We start from the raw sequence: 17,754 nt of genomic DNA on the forward strand, positions 1-17,754 counted from the left end.
GATCTTCTGTATTGACCGTAAGTCTATGGAGCAGTGAGACGGTATGCCTGGAATGTGCGACTTACGCAAATACCATTCATCCCATCTCAGTAACACTGAAAGCTGAATTCGTGACAATTTTCTCTACGATTGTCATCTATTATATGTGTATAAAGCTTAAGAACGGCATAATACTAGCACAAAAGCGGCAAGAGGAAGAGTAAAAGCAAGCGAGAGCTGCTGGACCGGGGAGTCACGTGACACACAGGCAGCCAATGGCATGGTATAGTATTGGCCCATTCGTTGTCTATGGACAAATAGACAAAATATAAATGTCTATTATAAAAAAAACCCATAACAGTTATCAAGATGATTTTTGCTTTTTTGATTTTGATTTTTTGGTAGCTGAACGTCTCACGAGTTGAATAAAGTTGAAATGGCGCTTCTAGCCCAAGGTATGCCGGAGATATTAAGCTTCCAATTTTGCCCCATTCATTTCCAATGGGGAAATTTCTGTAAAAAAAGCTGAATATCTTAAAAAGTATAAAAGTTATAAAAACGTTGTATACAAGCACACATGTCCTTAAGGAGATAAACAGTTTGATACCTCAATGGCCCTTCTAGGTGAAAGTATGCTGCAGAAATTAGATGCCGAAGAACAGTGGTAGAAACCAGAATAATAATACCATTGACACCGTTCAAAACCTTTTCAGTGTGTGCTTACGCATCCACACAATTATGTTACAGCTAAAGTTAAAAATACACAGGCTTTGTGACCAAGACAGTCATGAATGGATTCCAAACTCACCGACAGGTGTCAGGTGTTAATGTGCAAATGATGATGGAGTAATAAATCATCTTGTTTAAGAAAAGCCAGGCTGCTGCTCTTGCCAGGGGACCAAGTCGAACATTGTTATGCGGTGTCAAGCCCGCCGGTAATAATACCATTGACACCGTTCAAAACCTTTTCAGTGTGTGCTTACGCATCCACACAATTATGTTACAGCTAAAGTTAAAAATACACAGGCTTATCAACCAAGACAGTCATGAATGGATTCCAACAGGAAGTCTGTAAAACAATATGGCGAGCCACATACAGTACACAGGTGAAGTTAAGGCCAATTCAGGCAGAGCGCGTCTTTATTGTCATCCAATACATTAATACTGTCGTTCGGCCTGGTGTAAACCGTTGATCTACAAATAAATCATCCCCAGCTAACGTAAATTAGACTACAACATATTTAAATAACAAAAAGACACAAATACAAATATGCATCCAAGTTATAAGAATATAAGGTCTACATATCTCACAGAAAAGATACAATTACTTCTCAAACAAATAATGGGCTCATCAGGAAGTCCAAACAGCGTGTTTCTGCTTTTATTTTGATAAGGAAGGGGCCCGCTTTCCGGCGTAACTTTAGGCTCCTTGTCTGCATTGAAGCAGCTGACTGATGACGTCACGGGCTTTAAAGGTGGAGCAATGCCTCGGGAATAGAACTGAAAATATCATGGAACCGAAAGCAAAATCTCAAAACAAAATAGAGTGGAAATAGAGTGTAAAATATAGCCTAAAAGATGGAATATAACATAACACCCCCAAATAAACTGAAATAGAAACCATAATATCAGAATAAACAAAATAGAATGCAGAAATCAGATTAACAAAAAATAATAAAAGGAAAATAGATTAGATCAGAATGCAAGATATCAGAATACGCCTATAATATATAATACAAAATATTTGAACAAATTAAAAATAGAATATAAATATCAGAATAAAACAGCATATAATGAAAAAACTACATGTAGCAGATCATAACAAAGCAAGACAATAGAATTTAATACATTTTGAAATGTAATATATTTGAATATGAATCCAGCTGTCACGCTGTTATTACCCCCGATGTGCAGCAACACATGACCACACTCGACATGAATAACACAACAAAGGTTGTTTGACACATGCATGTAGGTGTCATGGCGCGTCGCTGCCGCCGGGGGTCGCAGCACGCTAACATATTGCTGCTCAGGGAGGTAACAGGAGAGGTGTGATGAACCTGGGATGTAGCTATACCCTACTGAAACTGCATCGATAAAAGAGGGGAACACCTTCTGAAAGCCGCAGACGAGCGGCCACGGAGCTGCCGGAGACGCCGACGAGTACGGCACGGGCCTGTGTGGGGCATGTGGACGGACACACCAACACAGCGCAGGAATGTGTGGCCAACACACATGTTCGGACATTACTCAGTGTTGTGCGCTTAGTCGTTTATAAATCCTCTTTCAGAACAACTGGGGGCACGCTGCTGCACCCTCGATAAGTGGAGACGAGCCAGTGACGCGCCGAAAATAACCAGGTTACCACTTAGCGCCGGTCCATTTTGGGGAGGGCCCAACACGAGGGCGCAGCACCATATATCACCTCCTTCCAGCTGTTTGGGAATATCCTGCTTATAATATCGAGGCTGCAGCATGGCAGTAGCAGCAGCGGCAGGCTGCCTTCTCTCTCCGTCTCCTTGTCTTCCCGACTGTCTCTGGATATTGGGTGACTGGCTGGGTGTTGGGTGCGCACCGGGGATCTCTCGGTGGAAAACGCAGAAGCTTTTTCCAAGGACGGGAGGGGGAGACTGGCACAAGGCGCGACACTGTTGCGTCTGCATGTTTTTTTCTCCTTGGACAGAGGGGAAACGATAGGCCAGGGGGACTGTCCGACTTATTCCAAAAAACAATGCGTCCCTCTACCCCCAGAAAGATAATCTTGCTCCATTTGGGATGCGTGCAACACCAAGTGATCAGATATTACTGGGGCGGCGGCAGTGCTGGTACTGGGGTGGATAAACGGTGAAGTTCAACTTCGCTTGCAGACGCGATCTTTTCCTGGCAGCCAGACAAGCAACCGGACAGTCGGTTCGCTTTTTATGCGAAGTCCCCATACGGCTACGGGATGCTGATACCTGTCCGGTACGCAGGTAACAACAACCGGGCAGCATCACCTACTGCTCCAGAGACTCACGGACAGCGGGTCAATGGGTACGTATCGGCGTGTTCACAGATTAAACCCCTCGCATTCCCCCATTGCCTGGTCAGAAGGTAAACGTGTGGTACAAAAGCCATTTCCACAACCCAACCTTTGGGGTTTCCTCCACACAGAGAGTCCCCGGAGATGGGACTGGTAATGATGATGATGATGATGATGGTGTGTGTCTGAGGCTGGGTCTTTGCGGGCAAGGTGAGTCCTCAGTTAATTCAACTGGCCTACAAAGTCCCAGTTTCTGGCTCATGTGACCACCAAGTAATTGACAACACACTTTTGCTTCATATTAATCTTTTAAAGTAAATCTGAAGAGATGGACGGTCTTACGGATAATACAACCGCGGGAAAAGCAAAAAGGTTGGTGATATGAGAATAAAGCCTCACTATAAAGCTCGAGAAGGTCAGTAAACGCACCATTTAATACCGCTGATACATAATATGAGCATGTATCATTTTAAAAGAATATTATAGCAAAACTGTCCAGACGAAATGTAATCTACAGAATAAGGTCACCATTAAATACCGCAGGCGCATTATAAACCACAGGTAATATATGAAAGTCTTACAGTTCATTGTGAGCTGTACTTAAGACGGTGAACTATACATATTACAGAATGGAATAGTCTACAACTACAGATGCCCAGTCAAAAGAAAAGGCATGAATGCATGTCAAACATAAATATAAACAAATTGCTCAAAGGGTCAAACAGTGAGTGCCATTGCTTAATAACTGGCAAAAAACCTCTGAGTGTCAAACTTAGACTTTAGAGCTGTGTGATCGAGAAGCATGCTTCTCAGGAGTGGCACAGAAAACCACAGCAGATGATAAACAACTTTCACATGCTATTTTTCTTGGAAAAAAGGAGCAGTTCTTAGCTGACCTCATTCTGCTGTACAGTTCTTAGTAAATAGTTTTCAAAACAAATGAATTGTTCCTGGTTTTTTTTGTTTTGTTTTTAGCTTGACCAAAAACAGGCCAAAATGGAAAAATGAACAAAGGTAAACTTCCTAGGAGAATCAGTTAATGTTGAACTAATCTCTCGTCAAACAATAATAACTACCGTCACAGGCAAATCACTTATATCCTCCTTGAATTTAAACAAACAATTTAATCAAGAATTTAACCATTATTTTGGAAACATACAGCTCAAACATACCTATATTAATAAACGTCAGAGTTGTCAAAAATCACAAAATGCCATTGAACAAATGTGTCAAATGGGGAAGAAATATTTTTGGTGGCCTGCTTCTATATCTGTTCTGACCCTAGCGTGCCACACGTACCCCAATAATGAATTTAGCATCCTGACACTAGATGCTTTACAGTATGTAATTAATAGAGCGGAGGGCCGTGGTGGCATCTCCGTGCTGCAAGTGACACATAGGTAAGACATTTGCTGAAGCATGGGATTTTTATTTTAAAAACACAAGACCTCTGTGATTATTAAAACACTTAAAACAGTCATGTATATAAAACAAACTCCCTTGACATCACAGTAGGTGGGAAGCCATTAAATTCATCTTACTGTCAGATGTATTTATTCAAAAGCTCATACATGATAAGTTGTTTGAAGGGCTGCGAATAACAGATGAGTGACAGGTCATTTGTTTTTCCTTGTTGCAGCTGTAATACATCGCTGAAGTCGACACTTTGTCGAAACTAATTCCTTGTAGTCACAGATGATATACTACTAACTATGTTACATGTAGAAAATATTTCAAACACTTATCACCCTGGTTATCATAAAATCTCATCTGGAGAAAACCACATTTGTTTAGTGCACCTCGGATTGGTCGACATGCTCTCAACTATAAGCAGTGATTCCCTCCAGCGTAGCGCGCTGAGGCGCACTGACACATCACAGAAAGCAGATAAATCTACTCTAGCCAAAAGCGCTCCATATATGCTGTAGGAGAGCACGAGCCAGTGCGAGTGTGAGAGCCGAGGGCCTAGTAAGGGAGGCTTGGTGGAATGAGCCTGGTTTGAATAAGCAGCGTGGCTACGGGGAACTCTGGGATAGTCACCAAGTGTGCTGATTAAAGTTGTGATATTAAACAGCGCTGGCTGCTACTGCCTGCCAAACCTCTCTCTGTGGCATTTCACATTGTTTAAAAGACCCGATCAGACTCATCTTGCCACTTGCTGTGCAGCATTGCTCACATCTTGTTTTTTTTTTTTACCATCAAGGCTGTCTCATATTCTCTCCTCACACCATTTGTTAGAAATGTCATAGACTTTCTTTAAATAGATGTTTCTTCCGTTTCCCAGGTTGCCTTCTACTCCAGGTCACTGAGTTCACTTAGTTCTCAAATTGACCACAACAAAACAAAACAAAACAACAAAAAAACAAAACAAAAAAAACAAAAAAACAAACCATGTTTCCGATACTGTGAGCATCTTCAGATTATATTTACCTTTTCTGCGAAAGCTGAACTTGTAGTGGACACACAAAGCGCCTCTTCTTGGAAATTCTGCTCTGAGTTCATTCAGCCCACTTTAAAAGCATCACTGCAAAACCCAATAAAACTCTGCAGTTATAAATGTACAATTCATAAATAGTGGGAAGCATGCTAGTGTTTTGTGAAATACATAAACCAGACCCCATGAAAGGGTCAAGCTTAAAAACTCCAGGTTGGTTTTTCTTTTTCTTTTTCTGCTACATTTGAACTGATATCAAAGTTATGCACCAAACTGCACTTGAGGTTGCAGTTTGATCTCAAAAGTTTGGAATGAGACAAAGATTAAGCTAGGGAGGGATGGAGGGCGGGAAAGAGAAAGAAAAGGCAGCAAGAAAAGTGAGGGACTTTTAGGGGCAGCTGTGTTTTATTAACCCAGTCATAATGCCCCTAAAAATCCTTATTGCTCTTGCAATGGTCAACAAATCTCCAGTTGCAACATGTAGAGGATCTCTGAATGGTGTGTAGGGCTTCATATCAACAACCTGCCACACCGCAGGGCCAGGGGACAAGTCAGTGTTTACGTACAGGTCACATAGGCCACATTTAGTTCAACCTCAGTTAAACCAACAGTAGAAGTCACACAGCTTATTGGATTTCAGAACACATGAATGAAAGGATAGGGGACCTGCTGAAATCAAACACTATCATTTGTCAAAAGTTTCACAATACGTTTGCTAATGCAGATTAGGGCAAAGTCGGAAATGTTAACAGCTCTATCTGGGAGCTGCACAGGCAGAATGAAAAGCATCTCTTTACTAACAATACAGTGTTCCCTTCTGGCAGACGTATGAATTAAGCTGTCATTATTTTTCTGCTCAAGACTTCGTAGTTTAACATGCAGACAGGGGAGTCGACGCTGCTCTGTCCTTCAGTATTTTGACTTTGCAATCAAATGCCAGGGGACAGAATGAAAGACGGTGTCAGAAAGGCAGACGAGCCAGTACAACACAGGCAAATAAGACAGGCTGGCAGACAGACCAAAAACCAGTGCAGAGAGTATGAAGATACAGAGTACAGGCTATACAGGCAGGCTGAAGAATGGGTAAAGACAGGTAAACAATGAGACACCTCGACAAGACAGCAGCTATACAGAAAACAGCAACTAGGTAGATGGTAAGACACAAACAGGTAGAGACAGGGAAGAAGCTATAACGGCAAACAGATAGCAAGAAAGAAATCGAGACTAGCAGGCCATGGAAGATGGGTCCAGGTCTGGGTGTGGTGTGGTGGGCTGTCGTGGCTCCAGAGCGGGTGGTGCGGAGTGGAGCTCTCGATTTTGGTGAGTGAGTCATCGGAGTGAGGCTATTCTGCTAAGTTTCCCTGTGGGATGACCGCCGCTGAAGAAAGGAAGGAAGAATCCTCTTCATGTTAAGGGAATGAGAGAGAGAGAGAGAGAGAGAGAGAGAGAGAGAGAGAGAAGGGCTGAGGGAGTGAGGGGAAAGTGTGGATGATGACTCAGGGCCATGAACCACATGGCGATGGAGAAGGGAGGGAGGAATTACTCATCAGAGCATGTGGAATCTCATATGGCTATCACAGGACTGACAGTGTGCTTCCCCCAAAGCTGCTACTCAGCCACCATCCAAGCTATCACTCCCTCAGGCACCAGCTGAACACAGAGTAGCCAAAACAGAGCAGAGTGAAGGTGGGGATCAGGGTGATCCGGGGGTCAAAATCATATGGGAAGGGTTTTTTTTTCCAAAATTCTTTCACTGGGTCCTCTCCAGTTTGTTTGGGCAACTGGGGGTGTCAAGAGTGATGAATGACTGCAAATTAGCCTTTTAACTCTTTTAACAAAGCCAAATCTACTCCAGCATGGTAGAGTCACACAACTGTGTCTGCTCGGCCACCGAGCTCTCTGCAGTCCTGTGTGTTGAAAACATCTGAAAAAGTCATTTGAATTTAAGCAAGTTTGAGCATCAATTGTCATTCTGAGTATAAGAAAACAGTCCGAGTTTGTTATTCTGACAGTCTGAGTTTGGTTTGATCAAGTGGAAGACCTACAGTAGCTTCTAGAAACACCTGAGAATGGGAGGCCAGGCAGGCTCAGGTCCTGGTCTTAATCAAGAATGGGAAGCATTACTGTGTGAATACTGAACTATTCTGAAACTAATCAGTCCTGCCTGCTTATATTTGGGTTTTAAATTACAGCAAGTTGGTGCAGGTCTCTCTGCTCTGGGTCCAAATTAGGCCATACTGAAAAAAATATTTAATCAGAGGAACTTTTCAAAGGAAGAAGAATGGAAAATGGGTATCTGAATGTACATCTACAGTGCACATTGTGCAGAGGGTGACATTTCAAGTCCAGTAGCTTCTTTTCTTTGCTGTAGCTCAGCTTACAAACAGCTCTTTCATGGCTGCATAAATCCATCTTTACAGTGATAAATGTGCCACTAGAGTGAGCCTGTGGATGACAAAGTCGTACTGAGTGTTGACAAGACAGAGAATAGAAGCAGGTGAAAGGGCCACCGGCATGACATGCACCACGGCTTCTCTTTATCTGCTTTAAACTCAGTAACTGAATCTGTAGATGTCCTTGGATATGAGCGCTGGTGAATTAGGCATTAACAGATAGCTCCATGTGACAACATGTAACTGAACAAATGCACCCAGGTCTACTTTATATGCATTTATGTGTCCTATCCACCTGTTGTGAGGCATGGTATGCAACAACTTGTTTGAACCTTTAATGCATATGCAGCAAAAAAAGATGGGGAGTACATCAGAGTGGCGTGACTCATCAGGTGAGAGGGGCACTTCTCTTACTATTGGCGGCATAGTCAGATCTCTCTAACAGAGATTGCCATTAGGGTGTGGACTGACAGTGCTCAGCACCAGAAAAACTACTTAAATCCAAACCAAACACTGCAGGCCAAAGCAAGAGGACAAGAAAAACTGGAGCAGACCGCCGCTGTGTGGATCCCTCCAGCACCCCTCTTTAAAAATGAGAATGAACCTTCCTGACCTGCTTTTAGCCAAACAGCTTGTAAGACCTGGCTCTGGTATGACTAGAGTAAATAGAGAGGAGTGTAAGCAGCCATCACACATCTGCAGCGGTAATTCCCCCCTCCGACTAATACCTTAACCCAAATAAATGTCATGCACTTGTTCCTGTCCACTGCCTTTGTGGGTTACAACATTTATGCATCAGTAAAATAAAACAGGTTGCACCAAACAAACTAAGTAGAGACTAAATGGATTAAGTGACAAAAAGCTAACATCAGCTTGCTAATAGATGAGCTGTTTAGACCAAGAAGTCATATGAGTTAGACATAGCTGGGAAGATGTTCGATACCTAAAGACAACTCAATATACCTCAATATATACAGACGTTATGCCATTACTATCAGCCTAAACAACCAAATAAATTAAGCCAGGTTTGCATTATCACATATTTCCCTCTCATTTTAAATTACATGAATACTACTAACCCTGAGACACATGTACAGTCTTTCTCTGTTTGCCGACAAAACTAAGTAATATCTTCAACTACAAAGTATTTGCAATTAAGTTTAACATTCTTTAATTCCCTAAAGGTTTTTCGAAAAGCTATGCTATCCAGCAACAGATTACTAATTGCTTATCTTTCATTACATGACTAAAGTTTTAAGTAGCTAAGAGTTTTCATAAGTTTAATTGGTCAATTTAGCAACTAGCGATTTTGTAACTTTCAAGTGGTTATTAAGAACTGAGGAAACGTTGAACTCGCACGGTCCTGGTCCTGTCAGAAACTGCCTGATGTAACAGATCTAATTACGAGTTCCAGCATCAATAAATAAACCCTAAAGCAAACAATTTCCATCCACTCCTTTTGAAAAGATCTGGCAGGAGCATGCAGGAACTGTAAACAAATACAATAACAAGGCTGGGCAGTGCAGTAAGTTTTATAGCAAAGCAGCCAGTATGGTCAAAATAAACACTACGCAAGTACCCAGGTTTCAGCAGTAGGTGGAGGAGGTGTGTCTCCATCTGTCGTGGACATATAAAAATGAGATCTTTAGACTCAGGGGTCAGCACTGTGTACACACAAATGTATGACAAAACAAGCGCACGCAGTTAGCTTTTGACGTGGAATGTCAACCTGCTCACTGGTGTTTCTGAACAGGGCTGCTTTCAGTCTGATCAGCAACAGGGACTCTTCTTCCACTGTTTGTCTTTGTTATTATGATTGTATATACATAAGCAGAGTGCCGTTTCATATTCAGTGTTGATGTTTGTATTTGGTGCAAGTGTTGGCTATAGTATGAGAAGAAATGCAGCCCTCATAGTTGAGAGGTGCTCCACTGTCTGAGCTGGAGTTCAGACAACCCTCAATATTTTGGTCAGTCCTCCTCTTCTCCTCTCTCTCTCTTTTGCCCACCACTGACAGGGGCATGTTGGTTTCCAGTTGTTTTCTGGCTATTTGGAGTCAGCCATGTATGTTGGCAGAGCTCATCCTCACTTTCTCTTTGCAAACTCTGTTGAAGACTGAACTCTGCTCAATGTTTGTGTGCCCTGTGTTGAGTAACTGTGAGCTCCGCAGGGCGATTGGCAGAAGCCTGTCTGATGCTGCAGATACAGTCATGCCATTGTGTGGAGTCAGCAAGTAAATGTGTGTGTTCATGTGTGTATATGTGTATAAGGGGTGAGGAAACGTAGGTATTTGTTTTGGCACAAAGATCATTTACCAAAGAAGCAGCTCCTGCCAAAAGTTGCCAAACAAACCTGTGGCGGTGAGCGTTTCATCTGCCCAGCTACTTCAGTAGTTGTAATGGAAAGGTAGTCGTTTTGCTCCCAGCATCCACCTCTTCATAGCTCTTTAGTGAATTAAGCGGGCTAATGCTGTGGTAGGCCCATTTCAGGGTGGAGGTAAACTGCCGTTTCCTCACATTTCTGTAACATTTGTAGTTTAACAAGCAGTTGAAGTAAACATTTTGCGCTTATCAAGGCTATGACAGAGCCCCATGGTTAAGCTTTCTTTTCTACTTGCCATGTCCACACTCGAAGCCCCACTGTCTGGTCTGAGCCAACATCCTCCAGTCCAGAGGGGCTCTGTGCCAAGCTCAGCTCTGAGGATATTACAAGGAGGGAAAACCCATCTTCTCCAAAACCTTCTTCCATTACAGAAAAGAGGTTTTCCGCTTCTATCGAAACTGTCAATAGAAGTCATTCAGGCCACTTGGAAAACATCAGTTGGCACTTTTTTGGTCTTTATGTTGGCAAACTCATTGGTCATGGGGACAGCGTGATTCTTCCAGAGTGGGTTTTCAGAAGAAAAGGAGATTGTGTGGGTGTGCATGTGTTTTTATGTCCTTAATATGCTTTGCTGTTGTATGCGAGTAATTCTGATGTGCAGCTCTGTGAAATATCAGCATCTGCATTGCTTTTTACACCGTAACCTTTGCAACTGCCGGGGACATGAATACACTGGCTGTGTGTGTGCATTTGTGTTGAATATAGAGCTGAGTGATGGGAGCCACAGTGTGACAGGGAGGCCTGAGGCGACCTTAAGCAAGCCCAGCAATGTGCCTAGTTGGAACTTCCTTCTCATTCCTTGGACATAATAAAAGTGAGTTAGCAAAAAATATCTATCTGAATCGCAGTCCAATCATGTTCCCTCAGTTTCCTCACATCTGGTGACATTTCAAACTCTCTGTGCGCTTAATTGTCACATAGCCTCTGGCTGTATGAAGCAAGGGGAGGGTAAAGCCGTCTCAAGGAAACATCAGCTCAGGAGATACAGAGGCTAAAATAAACAAGCATAGAGTCCTTATCCTGCCGGCAGAGCCTTAGCAACAGCTACAGTTGTTTCATAAATCAGCTTGTTATAATGGCACATGTAGTACATAGTGGAATAAACACCCCCCTGTTCCCAAAGCTGTATGGGAGGATGAGGGGTGGGGGTGAGAGGGTGATGGCGTTTGGAGGATAAATGCAGCTCATTTTTGTAAGTGTGCCCAAACTTGTGTCATCAGTCCCCACCTCGCCATCTTCCCCTCTCCACCTATCCATATTAACCTGCCCTAGTGCTGTGCACAAGACTAATATGCTCAGTACATAAAACGCTGTTGAAGAACCTGATCGACTTCATTTTATCATTTAAAATATCAAAAGCCTGAATAAGCAAGCGTTTATACAATAAGCAGCCCTTCCAGGAGTAATTACCACACATTCAACCAATCCTCACATTATCTGTGAGTTCACAGTTTTGTCTGAAGAAAGCCTGTAGGATTTTTTTTTAAACCAGTTACTGCATTTTCTCACATACAACGATCCAACCGAGAACCAGCACTACAGCACAGCTCAAATAAAAATCAACCCTCAGACTTACCAAATCTAATTGCAGATATGTTGGTACTAAGGGATTTTCAGTCCCATTTGTAACCTTAAACCTAAACTGTTTGATCTATGGAGCCTGTCGGGAGCCAGGGGCGGATTTAGTGATTTGGGGGCCCCAGGCAAACCCAAATATGTGGGTAACCTTTTGCTCCAACTTCATATTTTTTTCTAACTATAATGTTATTGGTATTTGGGATGATGCTGGTTTGTTTTTGCTATTTGAAGTTTCCTTTTAGAAACAAAAATATATTATGATAAAAGTACAGTTTGACTTTTATATTTAAATCAAAGACATAAGCAAAATAAAAAAACTACAACAAAAAACCCAAAAATTCTATGGTCAAAAGTGGCCAGCATAAACTTAAAATGAGTCCACAGGGAGTGGTGATGAATGGATGGTATTTTGTACAAATGTTTATTGGCATTTAAGTAATTCTCTCTTCAAAACAGGTGACAGAAAGGTAAAGTAGGCTTCTGGGCAAAGTTTACATGCTGCTTATTTTTTATCTGTTTCCAGGCTCATGGTCACAGTTTCCGATTATTATAACTGGTAATGCGATGAAGACACGTCTGTAACGGATTAGATTAATGAAAATCATCAATAATGTCTACACATGCCACAGAATGTAATCCAGGTTTTAGAAAAACATTAAGATGAGCTGCAGATTTGTCTGCTGCTTGCAGCTACTTGTACTATAAGTGTCTTTCCTCTGAGTTTATTAAATATAACTGTCACTCAGCAGCAGGATGGCAATCCTCTCCAAAGTTAGAGTTGTGTATTTACGCATGTGGCACAATAGCGGTAACTTAATGATTTATAATTATTAATTAACCCCAACACAGACAGGATTGGTCAGGATTAGCAATAGCAAATTCCATATGGTTTAATTTTACTGTCAGTAAAAGTCGGACCCTTTACTCTGGAAAGTCAAATATTTTTCTGACATGGAAGGTTCAATATTCCGGTGAGTTTCCAGTTTTGTTGTTAAATTTCAAAATCACAGTATTTGCAGTAGCAACATTACAATGCACATGGACATGTTCCCTTATAGGACGTTTGTAGCAATGAAACCATTTTATTGTGTTATGTTAAGATTATAAATTAATGAAATATAGTCATCTACATGGCATTTAAAACAGTTTGAAATTTTCTATATAAAAACAATTTCTAAATGTGTGTCTGCATATTGTCTGCATTATGAAAGTAGTCTATCCACTTCTAATGATGGTGGAAACAGTAGCCTAATTTTTTATTTTTAATTTTTAAACCTTGTCGTTTTTTTGACTGAGGAGAACTGCTAACTGGACTATCACGTTGCTGCTTCTCTTTCTATCGCTCCCAAATGTTTTCTTCAGCTGTACTGGTGTTTTTCCATCTTCTTCTAAGAATTCCCACTGGGATACTTTCCGCTTCATGTTCGAGTCTGTTGTTCAGATTCTTGGCGCATCAATGAGTCAAAGCTTGAACTCAGGTGTGTTTACATTTGGTGCGCAGTCGCAGCGGCATGTCTAGAAATCGAATAGCCCATTTACCTGTAGTGTGTGTGTGTGTATATGGGGGGGGGGTCATGATAAAAAAGGTGCTTTGAGTGCATTCTAGGTTCTTGCAGATTTGGTTATGTGTCTCTGAATATGGAGTTGTTGGCGAAGAAGTAGTAGTTGGGGGCCCCAGGCAACTGCCTACCTTTGCCTACTGCTAAAGTCCACCTCTGTTGGGAGCTGCACTTGGCTTGTTCCTCCATAATTATATCTGATTGAATTTAATGCTAAATGCACTTTATTTTATTCATCAGGGAACATGTCACTTAAGCTGTCAAACTAGGTGAGAGAAGACCCAAAAATTCATACGCCCATCTACTTGATGGGACACGCAACCCAATAAAGGTCTTAAAATGCAGTAATCAGCTTTGCAAGAACTTGTTGGGCCCGAGTAAAGCAAGTGCCGAAGAGAAGCAGCATTTTAATGATTTATTTAAAGTGTGATTAAATGGATCATATTTTGTTTTCAGTCACCTGCTGAGGTATTGCTGAGAGCCTCGCCGGGTCCAAATTATGCCTGTCAGCAATTAGCATCCAGACACATTGTGAGCTAGCTTTAGGCATGTTTTTGGTTAGCAAAATAAGAGTGTTTACATAAAGGGTAGTGCACACACATTTTCACTGTTCAAACTGTTTCTCAAAGCTAGAGCAATGATCCAAGATGGTAGATGTCAGAATAAATACTGTAATAGATGGTTGCACAGGGATCTATAGCTCAATACACCATAATACCAACTCATGGCTGTGACTCCAGCAGTGCCTGGACTTGGTTTCAGAAATGCTGATACAGTATACGTCATTTAGACAGGTTGTGCAATATGTCCACACAAACAAGAAACACAAAACAAAACAAAACAAAAAAACTCAACCAAAACAGTAACTGATTACGATTTTGGAAAAGCAGGCCACTCTTAAGGCAGTTTTCCTCTCCCAGTCTCCTATTGCAGGCCATTAAGTGGCAAACATCAACTCTGTCTGCTGGCAGCAAATCTAGAAACCAACATTTTATTCTGACTGTGTTACATTACAAGGACTTATTTGGGTAGACTCTGGCAAGGCACTGTTAACACTGTTGCAGATACTAATATCTTTAGTGTCACTTTGGGAGTCATTTCAACCTCAACCTGATCCAGTCTTGGTTGTCAAAGCCAGTGGGGGCGGTATGAAAAAAGCCCTGGCTGGCCTCGACCAAATTTGACTCTCTTAAGCTGGTAACCACAACTTTAACAGTTGTGTCCTTTGTGTGATCTGCCTGGCTCTGGCTCAGAGGGATGTGCTGTGATGCAGGCAGCCATCAAGAAAATTAACTGGTCACAGTCTTGTTTTCCTGGAAGTTGGCTGCCTATAGCAAGATGTTTCTCTATTCTCACCTCCTTTCTTTCTTTTTTTTTTTCTTGATGGCAACCGTCATACAGAAAGATTTGGAGTGGGTGTAAATAAGAAGACATGCATGCTTAATGAGCAAGAGTAAAAATGACTTAATTCTTGTTTTCGCAATGCAGCTCTGCTCAGTGAACTGAATGTCAAGGCAGGGAAATCGATTGTCTGATGACAGATAGAGATGAACAGTGAGATTTGTTGTTGCATCAGCCAAGTTACATTTTTAAGTCCACAACATCTGCAACCAGACATCGAGATTTCACCTTCTGAACTTGCTTGTCAAACAGATTAATATCTGACTTGCCAAAAGGATATAATTAAGTCTGTATTAAAGACTGACAGCCACTTCTTGTTAATGATAGGTGCAGTACCAGAAAGTAAAAGTAAGAGAGAGCGAGAAGGAGCCAGAAATGGTCTTTTACTCTCAGATTTACGACCAGGGGGTCACTGGTGGAAGTGGAGCTGGAGCAGAGTGGTGCAGAGCTCTCCTCCTTCACCTCCCCTGCTCCCACCCAGTTTTTTGCCCTGACTGTATACAAGTCATACTGCATTTGTGTGCACACAGGTGAATATTTTCTCTTTTCCAGTGAGCATATGGGAAACACCTTCAAGCAAAAGTAGCAACACAGTGGAATAATGCTGCATTTCATTCTTTCATTCTGAAAGTTGTTTTTCAGAATTTAAAATGTTTTACTCATCATCCTCCCAGTTATTTTTCTGATGATGCTGCTGCTCTAATTATACATGTGGGAGATTTAAGTCAAACAGGGCATCATGTTTAATAAGCTTGTTTTAATTGCAGAATTATGATGAGAGGTCATATTTCAAAGTAGTCGAAAGTATCTCAAAACTGTACAAACTTTAGAAAATGCAGTTTGCTGCACTCCACTCCTGCCCTTTTCAAATCTTATCTGTGTGCATGTATGCGCACTGATGCATGAAAAGCCTAAGCCTTTTATAAACATTTACAGCATAGACCATATATGCAGTGCACTTTGTCTGTGTTGCGCCTCCTTCCTAAAGTACATTTTGCTCTATAGAGTACTTATTGTAACATACCAGAAAAGATTGTTACAAATGGTGACAGCAACTTTGTCACAGCAAAGTGAGTAACAGTGTTCATATTTATGAATCACAAGGACTGTGATATTCCATTACTAAAAATAAACTGTGAAACAAGTTATAACTAAACATATTGGGCTTTACTCATCCTTGAGCATGTGAATGAGAATGTGTTTGTTCCCACTAATATACCTAGGCACTCTGTGAGAAGTCACCACAATCTCAGTTCAAGTAGGAAGGCAGGATGTTTTTGATGAAGCATTGAGCTTAATTTAGGTCCAAGCATTCACAGTATCTGTCACCTAACTCCCAACAATCTCAACACACAGTACAGAAGGTGTTTGTGTGCGTCTATGCTCATGTTTATCCAGGCAGACGAGTTATAAGTTCAAGAAGTACACACAGACACTTTGCCATCCTAAAAAGACTAGAAATGTAGAGCTGCCCATCCTCCTTTTCACATAGAGAATAAGAAGACTTACAGCTTCACAGACTTTTTTTATATGATTTCTATTTTTTAATCATCTTATTATGAATTATTAATACTGGCAATTAAAAAAAATAATCCCATGAACCTTGCCAAACACCAAAAATCTTGATTTCTTCATCTAAAGGAATTGGCTTTGTTCTGGCCATTGCTTGGCCATAAAAGGAACCAAGCAGGCGTAGGCATTGCCAGCAAACCAGCAAAAGCAAAAGACAAATGCCAACAGCCTCTGCCAACGGCTTCAGCTTGCACCCAGTGTTCTCTTCCTGGTACAGAGAGAAATTTTCTGCCTACTTCTTTGAATTACTTTTAATTTTTTTGCCTGTATGAACATTTTTTTAAATTCATAACACTTTAGAATAAGCAGACTCTTTTGTAACACACAGTACTGCATAACGTAATCACATGTACATACATTTTCTGGACCTCTCTCTGAGCCTCGGGTGTCATCCATGTTTGATGAGAACTTGTATTATGCTGAAAAGGACAACGTGATTTTTGAAAAACCCATAAGAGAATCTTGTGACTTCAAGCATACGGTGTGTCATTTTAATGTTTCATTAAATTAACATGCTCAGACTTGTCCAGTGCCTGCACTGACTGTGAGAGAAGTGTGTTGTTGTTGCATCCATAACGAATGGAAAGAAAGGAAGACCATGCTGTGGCAGGGTCAGATCAGGTTGTCAGAGACCATATTTAAAATCTGGGTCAGTCCAGGCCATAACCCCCCTCAGCACATGCACACACTTACCAACACCACACTCTCTATCCTGCACCCCGATTCTCCTTCATCCCATTATCCGATTTTTCATTTCTCTTCCAGTATACAGGTTTATCTCCTCACTCACTTTACTTTATGCTGTGCCTGATGTTTGCTGCCATGCGAGTTTCACAGGCAACATGTTTAGATTAAGATTATATTAGTTTGACTGTAAATAAACAAGATGAAGGTAAAAAATATAGTATAAATTAAAAAACAGCCAGCTCCAAATATTAAAATTATTGATAATACAATGGTGGATTTTAGTGTTTTATTCTTCTTCTCTCAGTTCTGACTGTTATAAGAGAGCTATTGTCACTTTCAGGTGTTTCTATTATATGGTAAAGAAGTAAAACAAACTCATGTAAAGTGGGGTGATGAGCTGTATTAAGAAACAGTGAAACATTTTCGAATTAGGCTTGAAAATCAAAGTCTTGTCTTGAGCCCATCTTTACAGACAGAAGCACTGGGGGGAAAAAAGAAAACCACTGAACTTCAAAGAAGTGTTGTAATGGTTTTCCAATGGCTTTTCTAGCGAGCAAGCCAGCCAATAATATACCCAAGAATCACCTAGGCTTTTTCAAATTATGTAACTGTTCAAAGATGGTAATGTTACAGTGAGTATGGACTTCTGATGTGCTACATGCCCTCAGTGGTTGTTAAAAATTCACAAGTTGTTGGTTCTGAAGTTTTTAACTCCATTCCGTGGCCTTCCACAGCTAACAGAGTGAA

At 41.3% G+C, this 17,754-nt stretch overlaps 1 protein-coding gene across 3 annotated transcripts in view; it reads right to left on the minus strand.

Annotated features, from left to right (window-relative positions):
- Positions 1–17,754, minus strand: part of LOC109958379 (uncharacterized) — a 66,182-nt gene that overhangs the window by 9,206 nt on the left and 39,222 nt on the right. The window contains exon 5 of one of the 3 annotated variants that reach the window (XM_020596950.1): positions 14,697–16,739. The exons of the other annotated variants lie outside the window; for them this stretch is intronic. Within the exon in view, the coding sequence (XP_020452606.1) occupies positions 16,709–16,739 (31 nt within the window). The 3' untranslated portion in view covers positions 14,697–16,708. Of the gene's footprint in view, positions 1–14,696; positions 16,740–17,754 lie in introns of those variants that run through there. 3 annotated transcript variants of the gene reach the window in all.

The sequence above is a fragment of the Monopterus albus genome, unplaced genomic scaffold, assembly GCF_001952655.1.
Source record: "Monopterus albus unplaced genomic scaffold, M_albus_1.0 scaffold32.1, whole genome shotgun sequence".
NCBI classification, from domain to species: Eukaryota; Metazoa; Chordata; class Actinopteri; order Synbranchiformes; family Synbranchidae; genus Monopterus; species Monopterus albus.